The sequence below is a fragment of the Diorhabda sublineata genome, chromosome 1 (assembly GCF_026230105.1).
Source record: "Diorhabda sublineata isolate icDioSubl1.1 chromosome 1, icDioSubl1.1, whole genome shotgun sequence".
In the NCBI taxonomy this organism is placed as follows: Eukaryota; Metazoa; Arthropoda; class Insecta; order Coleoptera; family Chrysomelidae; genus Diorhabda; species Diorhabda sublineata.
In genome coordinates, this window is record NC_079474.1 from 10,666,046 (window position 1) to 10,686,030 (window position 19,985).

General features: G+C 33.2%; 2 protein-coding genes across 2 annotated transcripts in view; one reads left to right on the forward strand and one right to left on the reverse strand.

The window, feature by feature from the left end:
- LOC130442792 (uncharacterized) overlaps positions 1–19,985 on the reverse strand; it is a 214,989-nt gene that overhangs the window by 118,211 nt on the left and 76,793 nt on the right. The window contains exon 2 of the mRNA XM_056777151.1: positions 19,604–19,824. Within this exon, the coding sequence (XP_056633129.1) occupies positions 19,604–19,824 (221 nt within the window). The remainder of the gene's footprint in view (positions 1–19,603; positions 19,825–19,985) is intronic.
- Positions 14,404–19,985, forward strand: part of LOC130442802 (aquaporin-11) — a 141,011-nt gene continuing 135,429 nt past the window's right edge. The window contains exon 1 of the mRNA XM_056777161.1: positions 14,404–14,570. The gene's annotated coding sequence lies outside the window, so the exon portion shown is untranslated. The remainder of the gene's footprint in view (positions 14,571–19,985) is intronic.

Sequence of the window (19,985 nt, forward strand, 5' to 3'; positions counted from 1 at the left end):
GCACTGGCTTCTGTCGCAAGCTCTAATAAGTTCTTAGGAATATATGAATTTTTTCTCAGTAAATTTCTTAAAAATAATATAAATTAAACTGACAGAAAATAACACAATTCTGGTACATTTTTCGTACTACTATGATATTCAGAGTGAGTTTCATGGATGGAATCTCTGAAACGGTACGATTTTTATAAATTTTTGAGTTCAAAGTCTTGTGATACGGCTGGTATTATGGTGGTATTTACATTGTTGTCAAATCTTTCCTTTTTGCGCTAAAATAATGAGATTTGTTATTTCAAATGGATTATCCTATATAATTTGTCTTTGTAAAAATTCTCATGAAATACTGATTATTTTTCATGAAATATTCTTTTTACCTAAATACCATAATTTTGGAGACATACAATACAATCAATATTTAGATCATTACTATTTAATAAACTCGTTTAATTTGAATATTTTTTAAAAGTTTATGTGCTAATACAAATTTCGTAACAAGATCTATGTTCAAGACAAATCTTCAAAAGTAGATCCACATTTATGGAGTAGAAAAATTAATAATGTCAAGATTTGGTTGTAATACTGAAGTGAATATTAATGAAATTATAGAATATCAAAAAATAGTGTTTACAGTGAAAAATTTGTATTAGAACTATTATTATATGATAGAATGTATCAAATGACGTCGATTTCAAAGGATTGGGCCGTGAACATAAGAAGAAAAAATGGTATATAGTTTAAAGAACTACGGTCAAAAGCTGCCCCCGATTCTATACGATTAAAACTGTAATCAGATCGCTGTGAATGGGGAAAAAAGCTCGACAGCATTTTGTCCAGTAGAAATAACGGAAATGATAAATTTATGGAATGAAAATACCCATGTGGAGTTGCAACGGAAATTTTATCACATAGCCATTGCTTACGAATCAAACAACGATGGCTCTGTATCAAATTGCTATAAACCTGTATTCACCAAGACTTGCCAAAATGGTTCAAGAGTGCGTACTGAAAGCAAATTTTCATTAAAAAACAACGACAGCTACGTTTGTCATGACAGATTATTTGAAAAATGTCAAATAGAGGCCAAAAATAAAGATTATTCCTAAGAATAAATAGTCACTGGAAATCCGGAAATGATCACTGGTATGATAATATGCCTATTGAAAGAAATGCGATTCAAAATTGAAGAAAATCGTATGCCGAAGTTATTGGCTTGAATACCCAGGAAAAAATTACTAATCACTCCAATAGATTGACCGCGGTTAGTTGATTGGCCAAAATTGGTATACAAGACTAAGAGTCTATGAAAATTACGAGTTACAACAGTATGAACTCAATAAAATATTAACGGAAAACATCATAATGAAATTATTAACAGCATCCAATCAACAAGCTCTCGAAATCTATTATAAAGTTTTTTCAAACAATTACTAATGTTCTTGGGTTATTATTACTGAAAATAAAATGTTAAAATTTAATTTTTATCCTTTTTGCGTTGTTGTATTACACCAAAGCTTACCAAATGGGTCCTTAAGTCGGCCCTGTTCAGCTGGAATTTTGAAATTTTTCGAATTCGCGCGGCGTTTTTAATCTATTTTTTATAAATCGTGGACAATCCATTGATGTTTCCTTTCAGAAATTTTTATTATAGCAGGAGGTTCATTTACAGTATTTGTGAAAGAAATCGCAGATATTTTTAAGTAAATTATTATAAGTTAAGTGTATTATATAGTGTGTAAATAAATTAAAAATGTAAGAGACAGTGTTTATTAATAGACTCAACGAATAGAAAGAATGTAAATAAATGTTACAGTATAATAAAAAGTATCGTTCGTTACACGTCCAGATTTTTCCAGACGACTATTACAAATATTTTAACAAAGTTTTCTATGTGAAATGACCAAAATCTCATCCGAAAAGTTGATGAATAGAAGAGAAATACTTTGCTGTAATTAATTATAGAATGGAAGGAAGACTGCTAGTTTCAAATTTGCGTTTTTAGTCTTTGAAAACTGAGAAAAAAGAAAAACAAATCAATAAAAATGAATATGAATTATCATCTTTGAATACCCAACTATAATTTCGACAAAATTCGAAATATAAATTATCGAGACGTGTTGTGTGAGTCGTGGAAAAGGGGAGTAACGAGAAGTGGTATCACCTGTGGGGTAGGTGAGAGGATCGATACACAGCCAAAAACGGAAGTAAATATATTCGATGGTTGTTTTTATCTGCGCCCTGTGTGTGTTTAAGTGCGCCTTTGCTTACGACGTAACCGGGTTTTTATTTTTCAGTAGTCTCTTAGGTCGGCAGGTCTACAGGGATGATTTGGGAATTATTTACACGACCGTTTAGGGTAATCCACACTCGGGACATGATATATTTTTATTTTCAATTAACTCAAATATTTTTTTATGTATTTACTATTGTTCTGAATGTCGAAATTATGCGCAAACTACAATATCTGCAATTCAACCCAGCCCCTCTCGAATTCACATCGGATACGGAAGCGATTCGAATGTCGAACACTTCTAAATTTCGCTTCTAATCCATCGAACAAGAAAGAATACTTATGCGTATTTCACAAGCTGATCAATTCTATCGCTTTTATGAACTCCGCCGAATTGGCGGTTGGCCAATTCTAAACTTTAAAGAAAATTGAATGTTCTCTCTGTACAGTGTAGTTTAAGTGATTTCTCGACATTTTAGATTTCTCATCCACTGAAGAGGTCCAATTAAAATCTAATGGATTGTCGGTATAAGACATTGGAAGTTGTTATTTCTCGTTATTGTTTTCTCGGAAGTATTTCAGTGGGATATTGATGAAAGATAGGTATTAGTAGGAAATTAGTTTAATAAGGTCTTATTTCCACTGAAAAACTTTATAAACTATCAAAAAATTGTGAAACAATAAATTACAGCGGTCAACAAAATTTTTTATCATTCTTATACAGAGTGAGTTTTGTACATAGAACGACTCAATTATCTCGGAAACGGCTTGTACGATTTTTATAAAGTTTTGTGTACAAACATCTTGTGATACGGCCGGTATTTTCCGGAGAAATAATGAACTATTTTATTTTAATTCGATGAAATCTTTTGCCTTATGGCCGAGACACACTTGTCATACACCAGTCCGATCCGACTCCGGTCCGATTTTGCTCCAAATAACGGATCCGTGCGGGATCAGGAGGGATGAGCACACAAGTCCTCAACGATTCAGAGCTCTGTCTCGATACATTCGCCACTCTAGCCAGTCTCTCGATTCAATTAATTTGTACTGCTTTTTTGTTTGGTCATACAGTACTGGATTCTTCCTCACTTCTTCAATAAGCTTCCGGTTTTATACCCGACATTATTGCCAATTTAGTAACAAAAAACAAACATTGCAATAACTCAAAAATATTATCACAAATTACAACCTACACGCATCCTGTAGCCGTGAAACGAATAGATGGATGCATGATCGTGTAGGGCGGGGATCGAACACGTCTCTCAGACACTCGTTCGACTGTATGATCGTAGTCGGATCGGAAGGATGCATGATAGGTGTGTCCCAGCCTTTATTCGTCAATCACAGCTAATAAATTCTCGGGTAAGAAATCCAGAATCCACTGTCATTTTTATACATACCTTTATATGCAACGGTGGTAAAAGTGTGACGTCAGGGTTCACGAAAGGATTATTTTTAAAATTCTTTTACACTGAAGTAAGTGATCCAAGCTTGGGCAATACTTTGTTTGTGACTTTTTTTTAACTTTGTTGTCCCAAAAGCAAATGAAACAGCAATTAGTAGAGGAGACCGTGGGAAATAGACCCTCACCGATCTGATAACCAGATTTAGCTGTAAGTATATAAAGTGTGAGATAATATAAAAATTGTTATCGAAATTAGAGTTATAATAAATTACAGTTTAAAATTACTGTCAAGTTTTAATAAATGCTGTCTCTGTCACTCACACGTACACGAGCATACGCACTCGGATACATTTAAGGCCCTCCGCACACGGGTCGACTCATTTGCAATTCGAGTTGTTAACCTTGGCTGTGTTTCACAGTGGGAGTCCTCACATGGACCAACTGCCAGTCGTCAACTCACATACAGTTGACAACGTAAATAGCATGAGTTGCACGCAACGCTGACTCCCGGTCGCCTGCAATCTCAATCACGTAGTTGTGTGCCGTACAATATAAGACCACGGGTGCGGAGGGCCTTATATTATTTTAAATGAGTAATCAATCAATTTTATTTTGTTGGAGAGGTAAAGAAGCTTGAAGTGTACCACCTTTCTAGTTATTCAAAAAAAGATGTGACGGAGAAGGCTTGGCTGGAGGTAACAGCCAAAGTAAAAATGACGATACTGTCTGTATTGATGGTAACCTATCATTTTTTTATCAGGCTCACTACTGCTAGAATGCATTTTCAAAAACTAGCACTACATAAAGTAAAATTATAGTAATATAATTTCGCTCGTCCGAGCTCTGCTGCCAACTGAAACCGACTATCAGCCGAGGGTTGCGGATTGAAGTTGCATACATGGCCCTTCTGGTATACGGACTCCAGTTGCAAACAGGTTGCACAACTCCAATTGCACGATTCCAATTGCGCGTTGCGCAGTCAAGTAGCAAGCTCAAATTGCAAATGAGTCGACCCGTGTGCGGAGGGCTTAACGGTCAGGGAGCATGTAGCTGCTGTGTTATGTCCTGTTCTATCACGTAGACCTCGGACGCTCTACTTTCTCTCTCGCACCTATCAAGTAGCTAAAACTCTAAGGTCTTTCTCCAACTAGCGACTACTTCAACATAACCTTAATAAAATTCGTGCAATTTCAATTAAGCACAGACGGTTGTCGCAAACACAGATCATAGGAAACCGTCAAAAGAAGAACGTTTTTTCGCTTATTTCTTTCCTTATTCAATACTTGGACGATTGCTATATAGGCATCATTCATAGTGTTACCAACAGTAGACTATTTGTTGAGTATATAATAAAGTGACAAATACTTATCAGTTAGTTCGGATTTGAGCAGACCAGAGTGAAGAAACGGTGAACATTTATTCGACAATCAAAAGTTCGTTATGCGGCTAATAGCTATTTGGCCGTGAAGAAACCGGCCCTAAACCTTTTAGCTTGGCAACAATATTTTATGTGCGATTTATTAAAATATCTAGCCTTTCATATCAATTTCGATTTGTTAGTAGATCGGTAACTATATTGACTCACCTGTTCACATCTGCTTACCAGGTAGCCATACACAGAAATGATCAGGCAAACCTACCTAGGCATAATCTTCGTGTTAAAAATAATTAGTTGTGATAAGATTAATCCAGTTATCAAAAGAATGGAGGTGATGAAAAAAATTGATAAAAATTGAAAATACTTGTTGATAGGGAAGTTATCATAGGCATATTTGTTTATAAGTCATATTTGATAAAAAATATTTGTCTTATCTGACTATCGAACTCCCACCGGCTCTTAGACTAAATATTTTATGTAACCAAGTTGCGATGACTTTAAAAACACCACAAATATTCCAAACATGTTCACTGTATTTAATTTTTTCTTGTAAGTCTCTTCCATATTAAAACCATCGGCAACCGGGTTGTTTCCGTTGTATAGCAACACTGATTTCAAGGTACAATCAGCAGTGATTTCGATCATATTCAAAATTGAATCAGTTGATCATTACAGGAATATTATTACAATAGACTAAATCATCTCTTTTAGAAAATTGTTATCAATGAAAAAAATTGATGATTATATAGCACACAGTACAGTAGGTGAATAATTTTAGGTAATGTTTTGGGCTTAAGCCATTTTTTATAAGCCAAGTTTACAATAATTTGAAGCAGTTCTCTACTTGTTCCAAGTAGTGGATCTATCACAAGAGGGGCATGTTAAAAAAAACCTAATTTTGTTGAACGGATTTTCTAATTATTTCATTTAAGAATCTTCTATCGAAAAATCAATTTTTAATATATCGTTTATGTATGGGACGATTAATACTTTATTCCATAGTTTAGTGGACCACTAGCAGTAGCCTATTTATATATTTTTAAATTAATCAAAGAAATGATATACTTAGAGCAAAAAAAAATGTTCTGTACTATTATTCCGAGGTAAATACATTGATTGTAATACTATGTTTTTGATAATGTTTTTAAGATATCTAATAATATGTTTTTATCTATTCTCCAGAAATATTTTAATTCTTTTGAAAATGCTCCCAAGGAACAAGCGAAACGTTAAGTTATACATATAGACGGGGAGCTGGCTACAAAAAACAGGGTCGATAAGGTGCGCGCCATTTCAGCTTGTAAACTGGCAGCCCCAACTTAGTACATCACCAATCGCCACTTTTTAAGATCAGCACAGGTCGGATATGAAAATGCTAGCCGGTTTTCCCGAACGAAGAAATTTGCTGAAAAACCTCATAACGGACGCGCGTGAAACCTTTTGTAACGTGGGGTTTAAACCTCAGATAAAAGCGGTGTAATAGCGCAAGAAGTTTTACAGGCCGGAAAACCCTCGTAAGAAGTGATCGAAAGTGCCGGTTTAGGTTTTTGGGGTTCCAACTAAGAGCAGTTTCTTGGGGCACCACGAGCTGTTACTCAATACTGAGCAACTTTATCAAAAAGTATAAATATTCCCAGAAGTTTTAAGAAAAATTTGATCAAAATCAATTGATAATTGGCGCAGTAAATTAATTAAAAAAAATTAGAAGCCCGTTTTTGCGTTGTTGGCGGCGACTCAAGCACGCGATAAACAATGATTATATTTTAGCGAGTTTTCATCGTATCCTAATGATTTTTTTTTAATTTCGGGTAGCTCAAACAGATATTTTGAATAGAGACATAAAAAATAATTTTCCATTAAGCAAAACTTTTTGCGCCATAACCCCCAAAACCTAATAGATAAGTTTCGCGCGCACACGTTTTGAGGTTTTTCAGATGAGTTTTCCGGCACTTTCGCTCACTTCTTACGAGGGTTTTCCGGCCTGTAAAACTTCTCTTGCTCTATTACACCGCTCTTATTTCATCTTCAATTTCTTATTTCTTAGACATTTAGATATATTGATGCATCTAGATGTTCTTGGGTGTCTTTTGTTTTAAAATTAGTTTTTTTAACAATTTTTGGAAGATAAAATATGACGTTTCGATTTTTCTCTAAGAATACAGACTCAAAGAAAAGTCGAAACATCTTCTATCTACAAAAATGATTAAAAAAACTAATTTTAAAACAAAAGAGACCTAAAATGAAGAACATTTAGATGTATTAATATATATTGTTTCCTATAAAGTTTTTGATAGTAATGACAGCATCATCTTCAGCTTCAGCTTCGCTAGGAGTAGTATTTGCATAAATGTAAATTATGTTTTAAAATATATACCAAAAAAAGACTGAAACTTTTTCTTTATTCATGTAACATTGTGTGGGTCTCCAGATCAATATAATACACATCTTTGAAACCTAATTTCTAGTGATACGAGACTGTGGTACTCGCCCATTAACCATTTCGTTTATCACTGTAATTTATGCTGAAAGGGTTGCAGATGTTTGACGTAAGCGTGTACTTATCTAAGTGAACCATTAAAAACTTACATTTAATGCCTCATGAATACATTTCGAGATAGTTTACTCATATAATGTATGAAAATTGAAATTTTCATATTCTTATTTACTATCTTCATCAATCCTAGCCTATAAAGAGTTCGGGGGAAATATTTGGGTTACGAAAACAGTTTTGATGTTTTCCACACATTGTTTTAACATTTACTTTCAAAATTAGTCATATTCTTTGTTTTATGAGTCTATAAGACTTATATGACATACAAATTCTTTTTATGTATATGTATATACATTTTATTTGAATTTCAGTGTATAAAATTCATTTAATTACAACCATATATGTAATGATGTCTTTAATAACGTCATTGAAGGTTAGAAAGTGTCATATTACACACCCCTACATCGAAAATTTTCATTTTCACTAATTCGTCCGTCCAACAAGCTCCAGGAACGCATATTATTAATGCGACCTAACAAAATAAGAAAAATATAATACCATAATAACTGTACACTACTTAAAGACCATAAATATATTACGTTTATCGGTAGGAGTTCATTTGGAGCTATGTTTAAAAAATCATCTTTATTTCTCCTGTAAAATATGTTCGATATCTTGGGCCTGAAGCTCACATTTTGTCGTTTTAAGAAGGCCAACAGTTTCCCATGTTTCGAAATATTAGTTTTTTCCAATTTGTAGCATCGTTCGAATCATACTGTTCATTGCCCAGTGGACGTCTTCTTTTGTTCTCCAAAATATGCTGAGAGTACACTTTAGGAACAGGTATTTTTCACCTTCTACCTTCGCACCAGTTCCTATATCATTCAGTAGTTTTTCTAGAACCAATCCGTGTGCTGCTGCGTCAGCGTCGTTTTTCTGGAGGGGTATAATCCATCAATTTTTCATTAACGAACTTAATATCCATCCGACTTTATCCAACATTTATTTATTTTGGTGACAGTTCTTTACCACATAGCAACAGTAACAATACAGGGTGTCCCACGACGAGTTAAAACTATCGTATATGGCAAAATACTTATAGTACAATCATGAAAATTTCTACGTTTGGGTTTTCAGATTCGATCTTTTGAACTAATATATTTTCAAAGATGGCCAAATTCTGATTCTACCTGAAGTCGACTATAACTTTGTTATTTTAATTAAACCACCCTGTATATTGATACATTGATACTTTTGCCTAGAGACTTTTTTCGAAAAATGCATACTTTTTGAGTTATTAAGTTTTTTGTATAAAATTTTACCGTTGCAGACCCTTCTAAATTATTTTTTTACGAGGATACCCTTAAAGATATGAAAATGGTTTCTATTTGGTTGCTTTAAGCAAGAACAGACGTATTTGAATCTATGTTGAAAATTTTTTCATTTTATACGGGGTGTGTATAAAAATTTAACTTCATACATATCAAATTTTTTTATTCTTTTAATTGAACCACCCGGATTTTTCTCGTTTAATGCATTCGAAGGTAAAAATAAGGCAAATTCATGTATACTTTCCTATACCTAAACCTTACCGTTATCCAGATATTAAATATTTTCTGTGAATTTTTAGAGATGGAGGTGTAGTCTAAATTTTATTTTGACTGGTTGATACAAGCTCAAAAAAATAAAAAAGTATTTTTCTTTATCTTGTCAATGTCTGTAAAAAAATCAAATCAAATTGTATTTACTAATCCTATTCCAACTTTTAGTTGTTTTCGAGATATTTAAAGTTCTAACTTATTATTGTATTTTTCAACAAATTTTTAATTTTTTTTGTTTAGTTTCAGTAGCCTACTAAAACTATGCATAAAAAATAAAAACTTCATAAAATAATATTTCGGATGAATGAATAAAAGTTGGAATAGGATTAGTAAATTCAATTTAATTTGATTTTTTTAATTCGCCTTAACAAGATAAAGAAATATGTTTTTGATTTCGTAGATCTTGTATTCAACGGGTCAAAATGAAATTTAGACCACACCTGCATCTCTAAAAATCTACAGAAATCATTCAATATCTGGATAATGGTGAGGTTTAGTTATAAGAATGAATTTGCCTAAAATTTTTTACCCCTGAATGCAATAAATGAGAAAAAATCCGAGTGGTTCTATTTAAAAAAATAAAGAAATTTGATATTTATGAAGTTAAACTTTGAACACTTTTTATACTCACCCTGTTTATAATGAAAAATTTTTCAACATAGATTCTAATACATCTGACCTTGCTGAAATCAACCGAATAGAAGCCAATTTCATATCTGTAAGGGTATCCTCGTAAAAAAATAATTCATAAAGTATTGCAACGGTAAAATTTTTTACAAAAAAATTAATAACTCAAAAAGTTTGTATTTTTCGAAAAAAGTTTCAAGACAAAAGTATATTAAAATTTCACTAAGATTTCAAAAATGTATTAATATACAGGGTGTTCTATTTAAAATAACAAAGTTACAGTCGACTTCCGGTTCTACCATATACATATAGTTTTAACTCGTCGCCTGTATATGTACCTGCTTGATTATTCTGAGAAAAATGCCTGGTAATTTTTGGCGTCTTGTTTAATTATATCTAATCTCTTGACAGTAATGAAATTCTTCCCACCACGGTGTGTAATATACTATTAACACAAAAGTCTGAGTGACATTCGAGTTAAACGTCACATTATCAAAAATTTACAGTACTTGAAAAACTCGGTTCGCAATTATGATTCAATCAGGTCCGAAAGTTTACAAAATGAATGTTATCGTCTCCCCATTGAATTCAGAACCCTCTCCTAACGTAAAAGAAACGATAATAACGAAACGCGATTGCAGCTGGAGGATAAAGCAGTTAGCGAAACCTTCAAAAATTACCCCCAAATTTTCTGCAACCACTTACAAACTTCGACCGAAAAATTATATTCTTGAGTATGAAACCATAGATCATCCAAATAGGAAGCCGTTATGGTAAGTTTTAATGTAATTTATTACACATAGAAATACATAAAAATTCTTAATGTCTATTATATACAAATATATTTTTTCTCGATTCATTCACGTAACTGAATTTTGAAAAAATATATTAGGGAGTTGTATATGATACTATTTTACATAATCAGTTTCCTCGAACAAAAATCAATAGGCTGTTACAGGATTTTCTCTTGGCTGGTTAATGTCAGCTAACGTGACGTGACGAGTCACAAGGTATCCTCCAAAGTGTAATAGATTGCCAGACAAAGGAAAGACGCTAAATTGGTTAATAAATAAAAGCTAATAGATATCTCCTTTCTAGCTAGCTTAATAGGGAATTAAAACAACAAATGTGAGGGTTCCAAACAAGATTAAAACAAATTAATTATTGACAAAACTTCCACCATATCTAGATCATTGTAAACAGGGGTTTTAAGCGTATATATATGCAGCTCTGGTTATTTTTTGTTCTCTCAACAAAAGAGGAATTCGTTAATTGAGTTTAGACTAGAGAATTTTCAGAATTGAATTTGTCTTTCAACAATTACAGGACAATAGAAAAAAATGATAAAGAAGAAAATCCATCTAAGAAAAAATATAATTTGGAAGTATTAGGTGGAAATGGATATGATTTACGTCAATGATATAAGTGTTGAATTAATAGAGAGATGATGTATCAAATGTAGAACAAATTTATTAAGTTTTATTAACAATAGTTCAATGTTTTTTCAATAAAAATTATTTTTTCTGTTATATATCATATGAATATCATTTCCACAAAAAGGGGTAATGATTTGAATAGAAATTATCCATTTTGTGCTATAAAAAGAAGAATAAAGGTAAACGAAGAACCATATGATTATAAAGAAGATTTTCTAGGTCTCGCACAAGCGTTCACCAAGGTATCACATATGAGATCCCAGAAGTGCCTAGCCCAACAAAAAAAATTAACATTTTGGAAAAAAAAATTATTTTTTAGCTCCACACACTTTTCCCAACGATGTTCAATAAGTTCGATACCGTTTTTAAATAAGAATCGTCAATCTCTTCAAAACAGTCATTAACTGCTTCTGGATTGCTGGAAAATCTTTGACCATGGAGCCATTTTTTCAAGTCTGGGAACAGAAAATAATCCTGGGGCACTGAATCTGGCGAATAGGGCTCTTGTCTTGTTGGTGCATTGTCTTCATGAAACAACACTTCTTTCTCAGCCAAAGGCGGCCATATTTGCTTGATTTTTTCGCTTAAACGTTGCAATAAGTTCGCATAATACTCACCGTGGATAGTTTTTACATTGTTAATGGAAATTATTCTACGTGCATTCCAAAAAACCGACCTTGTCTGCAGATGGATCGGTCTTTGCCTTTGGAGCTAGTTTTCCCTTTCCAGTCCATTGATTTTATTGTTGGTTTTTTTTTATATGAAGTGATGGACCTACGTTTCATCCATGGCTATGAAACGGCGCAAAAATTCGGCTTTATTTTTATGAAACATTGCCGAACACTCGATGAAAACATCTCCATTTTGCGCACAGCTTTCTCATGTCCAAATTTTCAGTTAATATGCGATATAACGCACTCTTTGGAATATCTACATCAAGTCGACGATTATCTAGTACCGCTTTGTAGATTTTCTTCAACCTTTCTGTAGTCGTCACCTCATTTAGTCAATTTTTTCCATGTTTACAAATTCACTGAAATCGTTCACTATCAATGGCTGCCAAACAAATTCTAAACAACGTGGCGTCTTCAAAACTTGAAATACATGCTGTATAGATTGTGTACTTTCTAGTCCAGCAACTATCGCTATCTCTAGGCCATCAGGCCAGGTACTTCTGGGACCATACTCATAGTACCAAACAAATATGTAATAATATTCACACCATAGAAAAAGATGCTTAAAAAAACAAACTTTTATGAATAAGCAAATGTAATATCCAAAATATATGCCTGCTTCTTCGGTATTCTCGATCAAATGACTTTGATGTTGGTGGTACAAATCAATTACGAATGGTACTCAACCTCTGTTTGACAGGGGTTATTAAAAAAATTCGGAAAATTTCGTTTCTTTTTTAGTAGTTACGACGGAATTTATAAGAAAATTATCAAAATGATTGTAGATCGATACGGTTTCCTAATCTCCTTATAGCCTAAGATCCCACCGCTTGATTTTGCAGGTATCTGTTTCTTTGATGAAATTAATTTGAAAGGAATCTTGAGGATGTATGGAATGGATTAAGGATAGGTTGTAAAAATTAGCCGTAATTGATTTTAATGTCAATATGATTTGCAGCTATATGTTTTTTCAGTCAATCTTACAGCATTTGAAAGAAAATGATGTTACAAATCAAAATAAAAATGGTAGCCAGCTCTCAGTCGACCGCAGCCATGTGTAAACAGGTATATTATAGTTAATTAACTGCATTCACCGTTTTTTTTTTAAATTACATGCAAAATTAAAGTTTTATTTACATTGGACATGAAAATCCATGGTTGCCAGTTGTACAATGGCCGTAAGCAGAGGTTGCAGTTCAGGCAGTTCGTAGTTTCATTTCATTATACCCAAAAATTTATGTTTAATAAATAATGAGTCAAAAAATAATAAAACTTAATTTTCACAACTTTATACTATTATTAACAGCACGTAACAATACGTGCATCTCCTCTCTTGCGCTTCCACTTACCTGAAGCGAGAGTCGTTCACAAAAATCATGGCAACCTCTGTTTGTATCCATTGTTCAACTGGCAACCATGGATTTTCATGTTCCTTGTAAATAAAACTTTAATTTTGCATAAAAATAAAAAAACGGTGAATGTAGTTAATTAACAATAATACTAGCTTTTACCCGCGGCCTCGCTCGCATCGAATCCATTAAATAACTATCAGAAATCATTATAATAGAAAAGAACGAACTCTGTAGTTATATCAGAACCTGAGATATAGATCTTTGAATGTAGAAAAATTGCCAAAAACCTACAAAAATCCATAACTCCACATTGAATGTCCGCGCCTAGCTCCTCTCCAAATCAACCGATTTAAGTGTTCAAAAACTCAAAACAAAGAAGGTGTTTCAGCGATTGTTCTCAAACCAAAACGAAGTCTCTAAAGTCTCTATCTTGAATGGAACCTGAGATATTGAGGATAGAACGTGTGTATGTGAAAAACTCCCATAAGGAAATCGCATTTGAGTATAACTTGAGAATGGTGAAAATTAGATGAAATCCGATGGTTGATGGCTGATCTGTGCATCAATACCTTTCATTGAAAAAAAAAATTAAGCAAATCGGTTGGTTAGAACCCCTGAAGGGACTCGGAATGGAAATCATCAATTTTTTTAATATATAAGATACCCGTTTACACCTGGCAGCCCTAATGCTGCGGCCGACTGAGAGCTGGCAACCATGTTTATTTTGATTTGTAACATCATTTTCCTGCAAGATCAAACGGTGGGATCTCAGACTATTAGACTTTTGAATGTTTAGTATCCGATGATTTTCGGGGCGTTGCTTCCTTTATTGAAAAATTATAACTGAATAAAAATATACATTTTTCGATTTCTTTCTCATACCTGTCACGCCTTCATTTTGTATATATCAGAATGACTAAGCTGCAGTCAGTTTAGCAGTTATTACGTGTAGTAAACAGACAGTAACGCCTGAAACCGTTTCGTACGCTTTCAGTTATACGACATAAGCAGCAGAAATGTTATGAAATTTGAATATATATACGAAAAATTTCAAAGAAGAATCCATTCTTTATTACAATGGGAATATTAATACAAATAAACAAAAATCTTTGATTAGCAATAATAAGATAATCAATTAATCAAATATTCTAATTATATATCATCTACTGATAAGATGTTGTATATATATTTGATAAAGAACAATGCATAAGTATGATTTTATCAGTAGTGCTATTGATATTTCGAAATTAACATTCTACATGTGTCGTTGGGACGAGTCGTATATCTCAAAGTGCTTTTGAAGTTCTAGTTAATCAATTTCCCGGAAAATTCGACCTCAACCTTATCGAAACAACTGAAAAATTCATTTAAAATATTTGGTAAGTTCATTTTGTACGTAAATTCTTCAAAATCAAAATCACATATAAGTGTACGAAGCATCTTGGTTGAAAGGAAAAAAACTCTAAATGATTGCTAACCCGCAAGCAGAAAAACATTTTGTGAAAGGAAATACTTGAATCGTTAACATCAAAAGATTTTTATTATTATTCTTCTCACGTTTAAGGTTATAAACTTATAGTTATCTACGTTCCATATAAAAGAAATTCTTCATCAAGATTACATAACTCACCTCCATTTCCTAAATTAATATTGTCAATTCAATCAACGAAATTAGATGAGAAAAAAAGAAATTTTGTCTAATTCTGTTTACCAGACACGAACTGAATTTTCTTTAGAATCAACATTTTCCTGGAAAATACTTCTCAACAACCGCGTTTCTCAAGTTATAAAAATTTGACTCTAAGAATTCCAACGAAGCGAAGAAATCAAGTGAAAACAGTCGCATTTGGCTAGAAAAAAGTGTTGTTTCATCAAAACAATGCATCAGCTCACATATCCGTTATTGTAATGGCCAAAATTAATGAATTAAAGTTTGTATTGACACCTCATGTACCCTATTTATCAAATTCAGGACCTTCGGATCATGTTCTGTTTCCAGACTTGACAAAATTTTAATGGGTATTTTGAGGAACTATTTTTTTCCAAAATGTTTTTGTTTTATTTGTTGTCCCAGGTACTTCTGGGACCATCCTCGTATTAAAAAATAAATGAAAAATTTTATGAATCTCTTGGTTACTTCTTATATTATATCTCTGGTATTTTGTAGTCATTCATCATATTTAATAATGTAAATATTAAAGCTTTAAATTTATTACAACTTGTCACTTTTTGGCGAAAGGCAGAAGCTGCTTATGCATAATACCAATTTCTACTTTGCATATGTATAAAATTCTTTTTGAAATATACACAATAGATCCGAGGCGATAAATATGTAGATATCGCATTTACAATGCCGGAAGATATGGAACAAAGTTATGAATAATGGCCAAAATAAATGAGAAACGTGTATCGAGATCGTGCACGTCGAACTCGATTAGATTTATTCGTAAATTTTTAATTGAGTTCCACGAGAAAATTGTCGAGTTTTATATACGCTTCCTTTCTTAATATGAAGACCAAATATGCGATATCAAATTGGACGTAAATTCGACGCCATACCTAAATAAATACCGTGACTACTGCTACTCTGTCAAGTGTATAAATATTTCTACTATTTGGATACTTTATTAGTGAATCTGTATAACCGGTTATAGTTTAGTTTTTTATCAATATGTTGGATTCAAATATGATATACTAGTTCTATAAATCAGCCAACGCTCTTGACAAATCGGAATAAGTTCGACAACGCTGATAATGATAAGTCTGGCAACGCTGTCGAATATGATTAAAACGAAGCATGTCTCTGTGTCATGACAATACGTGCTCGTCGAGTAGGAGCGTTTTCAGAATGAATAACCGATACAAGTTCACGTTTCAAGATAGATTTTTTTTGTTACGTCGTATCTGCGTACGAACGCGGATCACGAAACTATGTTTTACCGAATTTCAACAACATTTTCCGAACTCGCTGCTACTAAATCGTTCAACAAAGTGGAAAAAGAACCGGAAATTCTTAAAAACGGGCTCTGTTGCCGTCACACTGCGTTCTGGACGATCGGTATCTGCAAAAACTAACGAAAATATGGAACCAGTTGTGCTGGTGGTGTGTACTGGGATGACTCAGTTGAAGTTGAAGTTGAATTAAACCTGCCTGGTGTGTGTGTATGGGCAGGTATCCATGCGGGAAGTTTTGTGGGTACTTACTTTATTGAGGGTTACGTGTTGGGCCAAATTTATTTGGAAATACTCGAAGATTCACGGGTAAATGGACAACGATCCAACACGGGAGTACCTTAATGTTCATTTTGGAAAATGGATGGGCATAGAGGATTCATTGAGTGGCCCACTTGGTCCGGTGAACTGACACCCTGTGATTTTTTCCTCCGAGGCCTTCTAGAGGCCCGCGTTTTTGCAAGAGGTCCACGCACCCACAGCTTGACATGATTCGCCGGACCTGCCTCTCCGTTGAGAAACGTTGCCTTAAATGGATTGATCAAGATGGGCATCAATTTGAACACTTTCTCGAATCCCTTTTGATAAGTTCATTTTGACGCTGTGTTTTTTCTCTTAATACAAATTTTTTATCTAACTTCTATCTAATGTCGACCTCTTTTTACTTGTAAAAAGATATGAAATATATATTAGGGTAAGTAAGTATATATCTGGGATACATACCCAAAAGATGTAAGCTGCTTCTTGAAGTCATTTTTAAAGTCTTGTCTCTTCATATTATTACTAATTCTCATATCTTCCTCCATTACTCTAGTCCATTTCCTCCTTTCATCATATTGTATCTAACATCTTCATCTCACTTTTCACCTTATCTTGTTCTTTGTTGTCCTCTTGGTATACCTTCTATAGATCTCTTTAAAGCTGCCGTTTCTCTATGTGTCCAGTTTCTGAGATATTATAAATTCAACTATGTGTTGTTCTCCCATTATTTATTTTATTCCCTTATTAACTATCCTTCTATATTCATCTTTAGTATTAATATTCTCCTCTTATAAAATCAACAGGTCTAGCGACTGCCTGGTTATTTTTCGATCTCTTTTGCTCTATCGGTAACTTCAATGTTCAATTACTTGAATCTTTCCTTTTTTTTGAAAACTACCCTCCTACTCGCACTTTTTTTGTGGTAATAAATTTGGAATTCCTTCAGGTTATTTTTTTCTTATATCATGAAAATCATTCAATATAGTATATTATAACTGACCCGAATCATAAATTGAACCACGTAAAGTTCTATCTCTATTTCGTTGTATAAATCTTTGAGATAGTGTGCTAAATTTCTTGGACAGATGGTGTACTCGCTACTGGAGATCGTTTTTATTCTAACCAAATTATCTCTGGCAATTTCACCGGGTCACGATATTGCTGCTGCTCGTCGTGAATTGTATAAAAGTATTTGAACATATACAGGGTGTTTCCTCGGCTCACTCCTCTCTGAGATATGTCCCTTAAAAAGCGGTGACTGAAATTGAGTTACATTATACGGGGATGAAATTAGCAGTCTTCACTTCATTTCATATCAAAACTTTTTTTGAAATTTTCATAAAACTTCATCATGAAATAAAGTGATAAACAGAAATAAAAATAAATACAAACCCGTGATTAGTCTTTTGCGAGTGTACGTTAATTCCAGAATTTCAATTCTCTAGCATTACTAAAATTTTAGAAAAACAAATATAAAAACTCGCCCAATTGCACCTAAATATACTTATTTCCGCTTTTATCATACTTACTACCCATTAATTTTGTTTTTCAAGTAGCAAATACACAAATTGTATTGTGATATATTCTCCCTCCAAAGGCTCTTGATTTTGTTCTTATCATGATATTTTAATTAACAAATTGCAGTAGTACTGCTTCAGGGGAACGCCTCTCGCATCGTTTAAGTCATACCTTACCAACAGAAGTCAGCTCGTAAGGGTTGATACAACGATGTCTTCTTGCAAGTCAATAGAATGTGGAGTGCCCCAAGGTTCAGTACTAGGCCCTATTTTGTTTCTAATGTTTATAAACAACGTCGAGTATCTAGATATCAGTGGTGAAATATGTTTATTTGTAGTTTCTCTTAGTGAAATCTCACGGCACTTCATAGGATCATATCTAGTGGTCCTATGAAGGGCTTGTTGTGGACAATTCCTTGTAATGGGAGTTATATATTGCCGCCTTATCTAAAACATTAATTCCTCCTGTTTTGCACTGAGATCTGATCTGATCTTATCCACCTCCTTAACAGTTCATTAAACCCTTATTGAATCGCATCCCCGATACGCCTTTCCCTTCTGGGGTAAGTGTGGTGCGACTCAATTTGAGAGAATCTTCAAACTACAAAACTACAAAAGAGAGCTGTTAGATATTTACTCAGAATAAACAGCAGAGATCAGTGCAGGGACTTCTTTAAAAGATTAATAATTCTTACTCTTCCTTCCTTATTCATCTTTAAATCCGTTTGCCTAATTTGTAAGCACGATTGTCCAATTTCAGAAACGTCGTTGCACGGATTTCCACTTAGGAAAGCTGAGCACGACCTTTACCTACCTACTCCACGTTCAGAATTAGTTGAGGGCTCAATATTTTACAATGCCAAAAGAAATGCACAATCACTTGCCAATTGAAATCAAATCGATATAATCTTTTTCCGCATTTCGCTATAATTTGAGGGCGTATTTACTGGAAACGACTTCTAATAATAATATGCTGCATACTGGTTTAATTTTGCTATGGACTTATATATCAATTATTACCTATAACTATTACATATAATTTTGTAAGTCATTGTGGTTTCTTTCTGAAATTTTATTGTATTTGTATCTTTATTCAGTTTTTCTCATATTCGCCACCTTTTAAGGGTGATATTTCTGAAAGGAGTGGTGGACCTATCTTAATATGTATGTTTTCAACACATAAATGACTAATTACGTGTATTTTGATGTTCAATAAAGACGTAGAAAATTTTTTGTTTTTAAATATAATGAAAAAAGCATTTAATTTTTCTGGTAAAACAAATTTTTACTAACAAAATTGATTTCATTATTACAACAGCGAAGTCTCGTGGAATGTATTTCCTTTCATCAAGCACTTTTCCTAATTAAAACCGTAAAAAACTGGCTCCCGGCCGCATAATCACTCTTAATTTAAACCATAATTGTTATAAATCACAGGGCTTAATAACAGCTCTTAAAATCGCTGCACAATTTCAAAAGCAATTTTTTATTTTTAAAGATTCGTTATTAAGGTTTGTAAGAGTCGCGAAAATTAATTCAACGATCATTAATTCTTATGTCCATTTAATAATTTTTCTTTGAATAAAAAGAAAGTTAACATAACCTAAAAAATTATTTCGAACGAAGATATTTCGTTATGTACACTGTATTTATTGTCGAGTATCTTTATAGAATCAACGTACCTGTAAATATCCTCCTTCGCAATGCGTGGCGTTGAGCAAATTTCCTATTTTGAACTTGTTAAACTTTATCCTTAGTATCCAGTCCTTGGGCGTACCACGGAACGATCTAAATCGGTACCAGCACGTCATCGGTTTACCGAAATTACCTTCCGTCACCTCCGGACTGGAAACGTCTTCGTAAATTTCGACTGTCTTATTACATTGGTCTTTTTTAACATCGCCTGAAACGAAATTCGTATTCTAAATTTGTATGAAAGAAAAAATCATTTACCTAACCTAAAACTTCATTAAAAACTTTATTCTTATCCCACTAAATTCGTTCAAATATATTTATTTACAAGAAGTAATTCGTTCAACGGAAAAATAGATGTAATCCTGGATT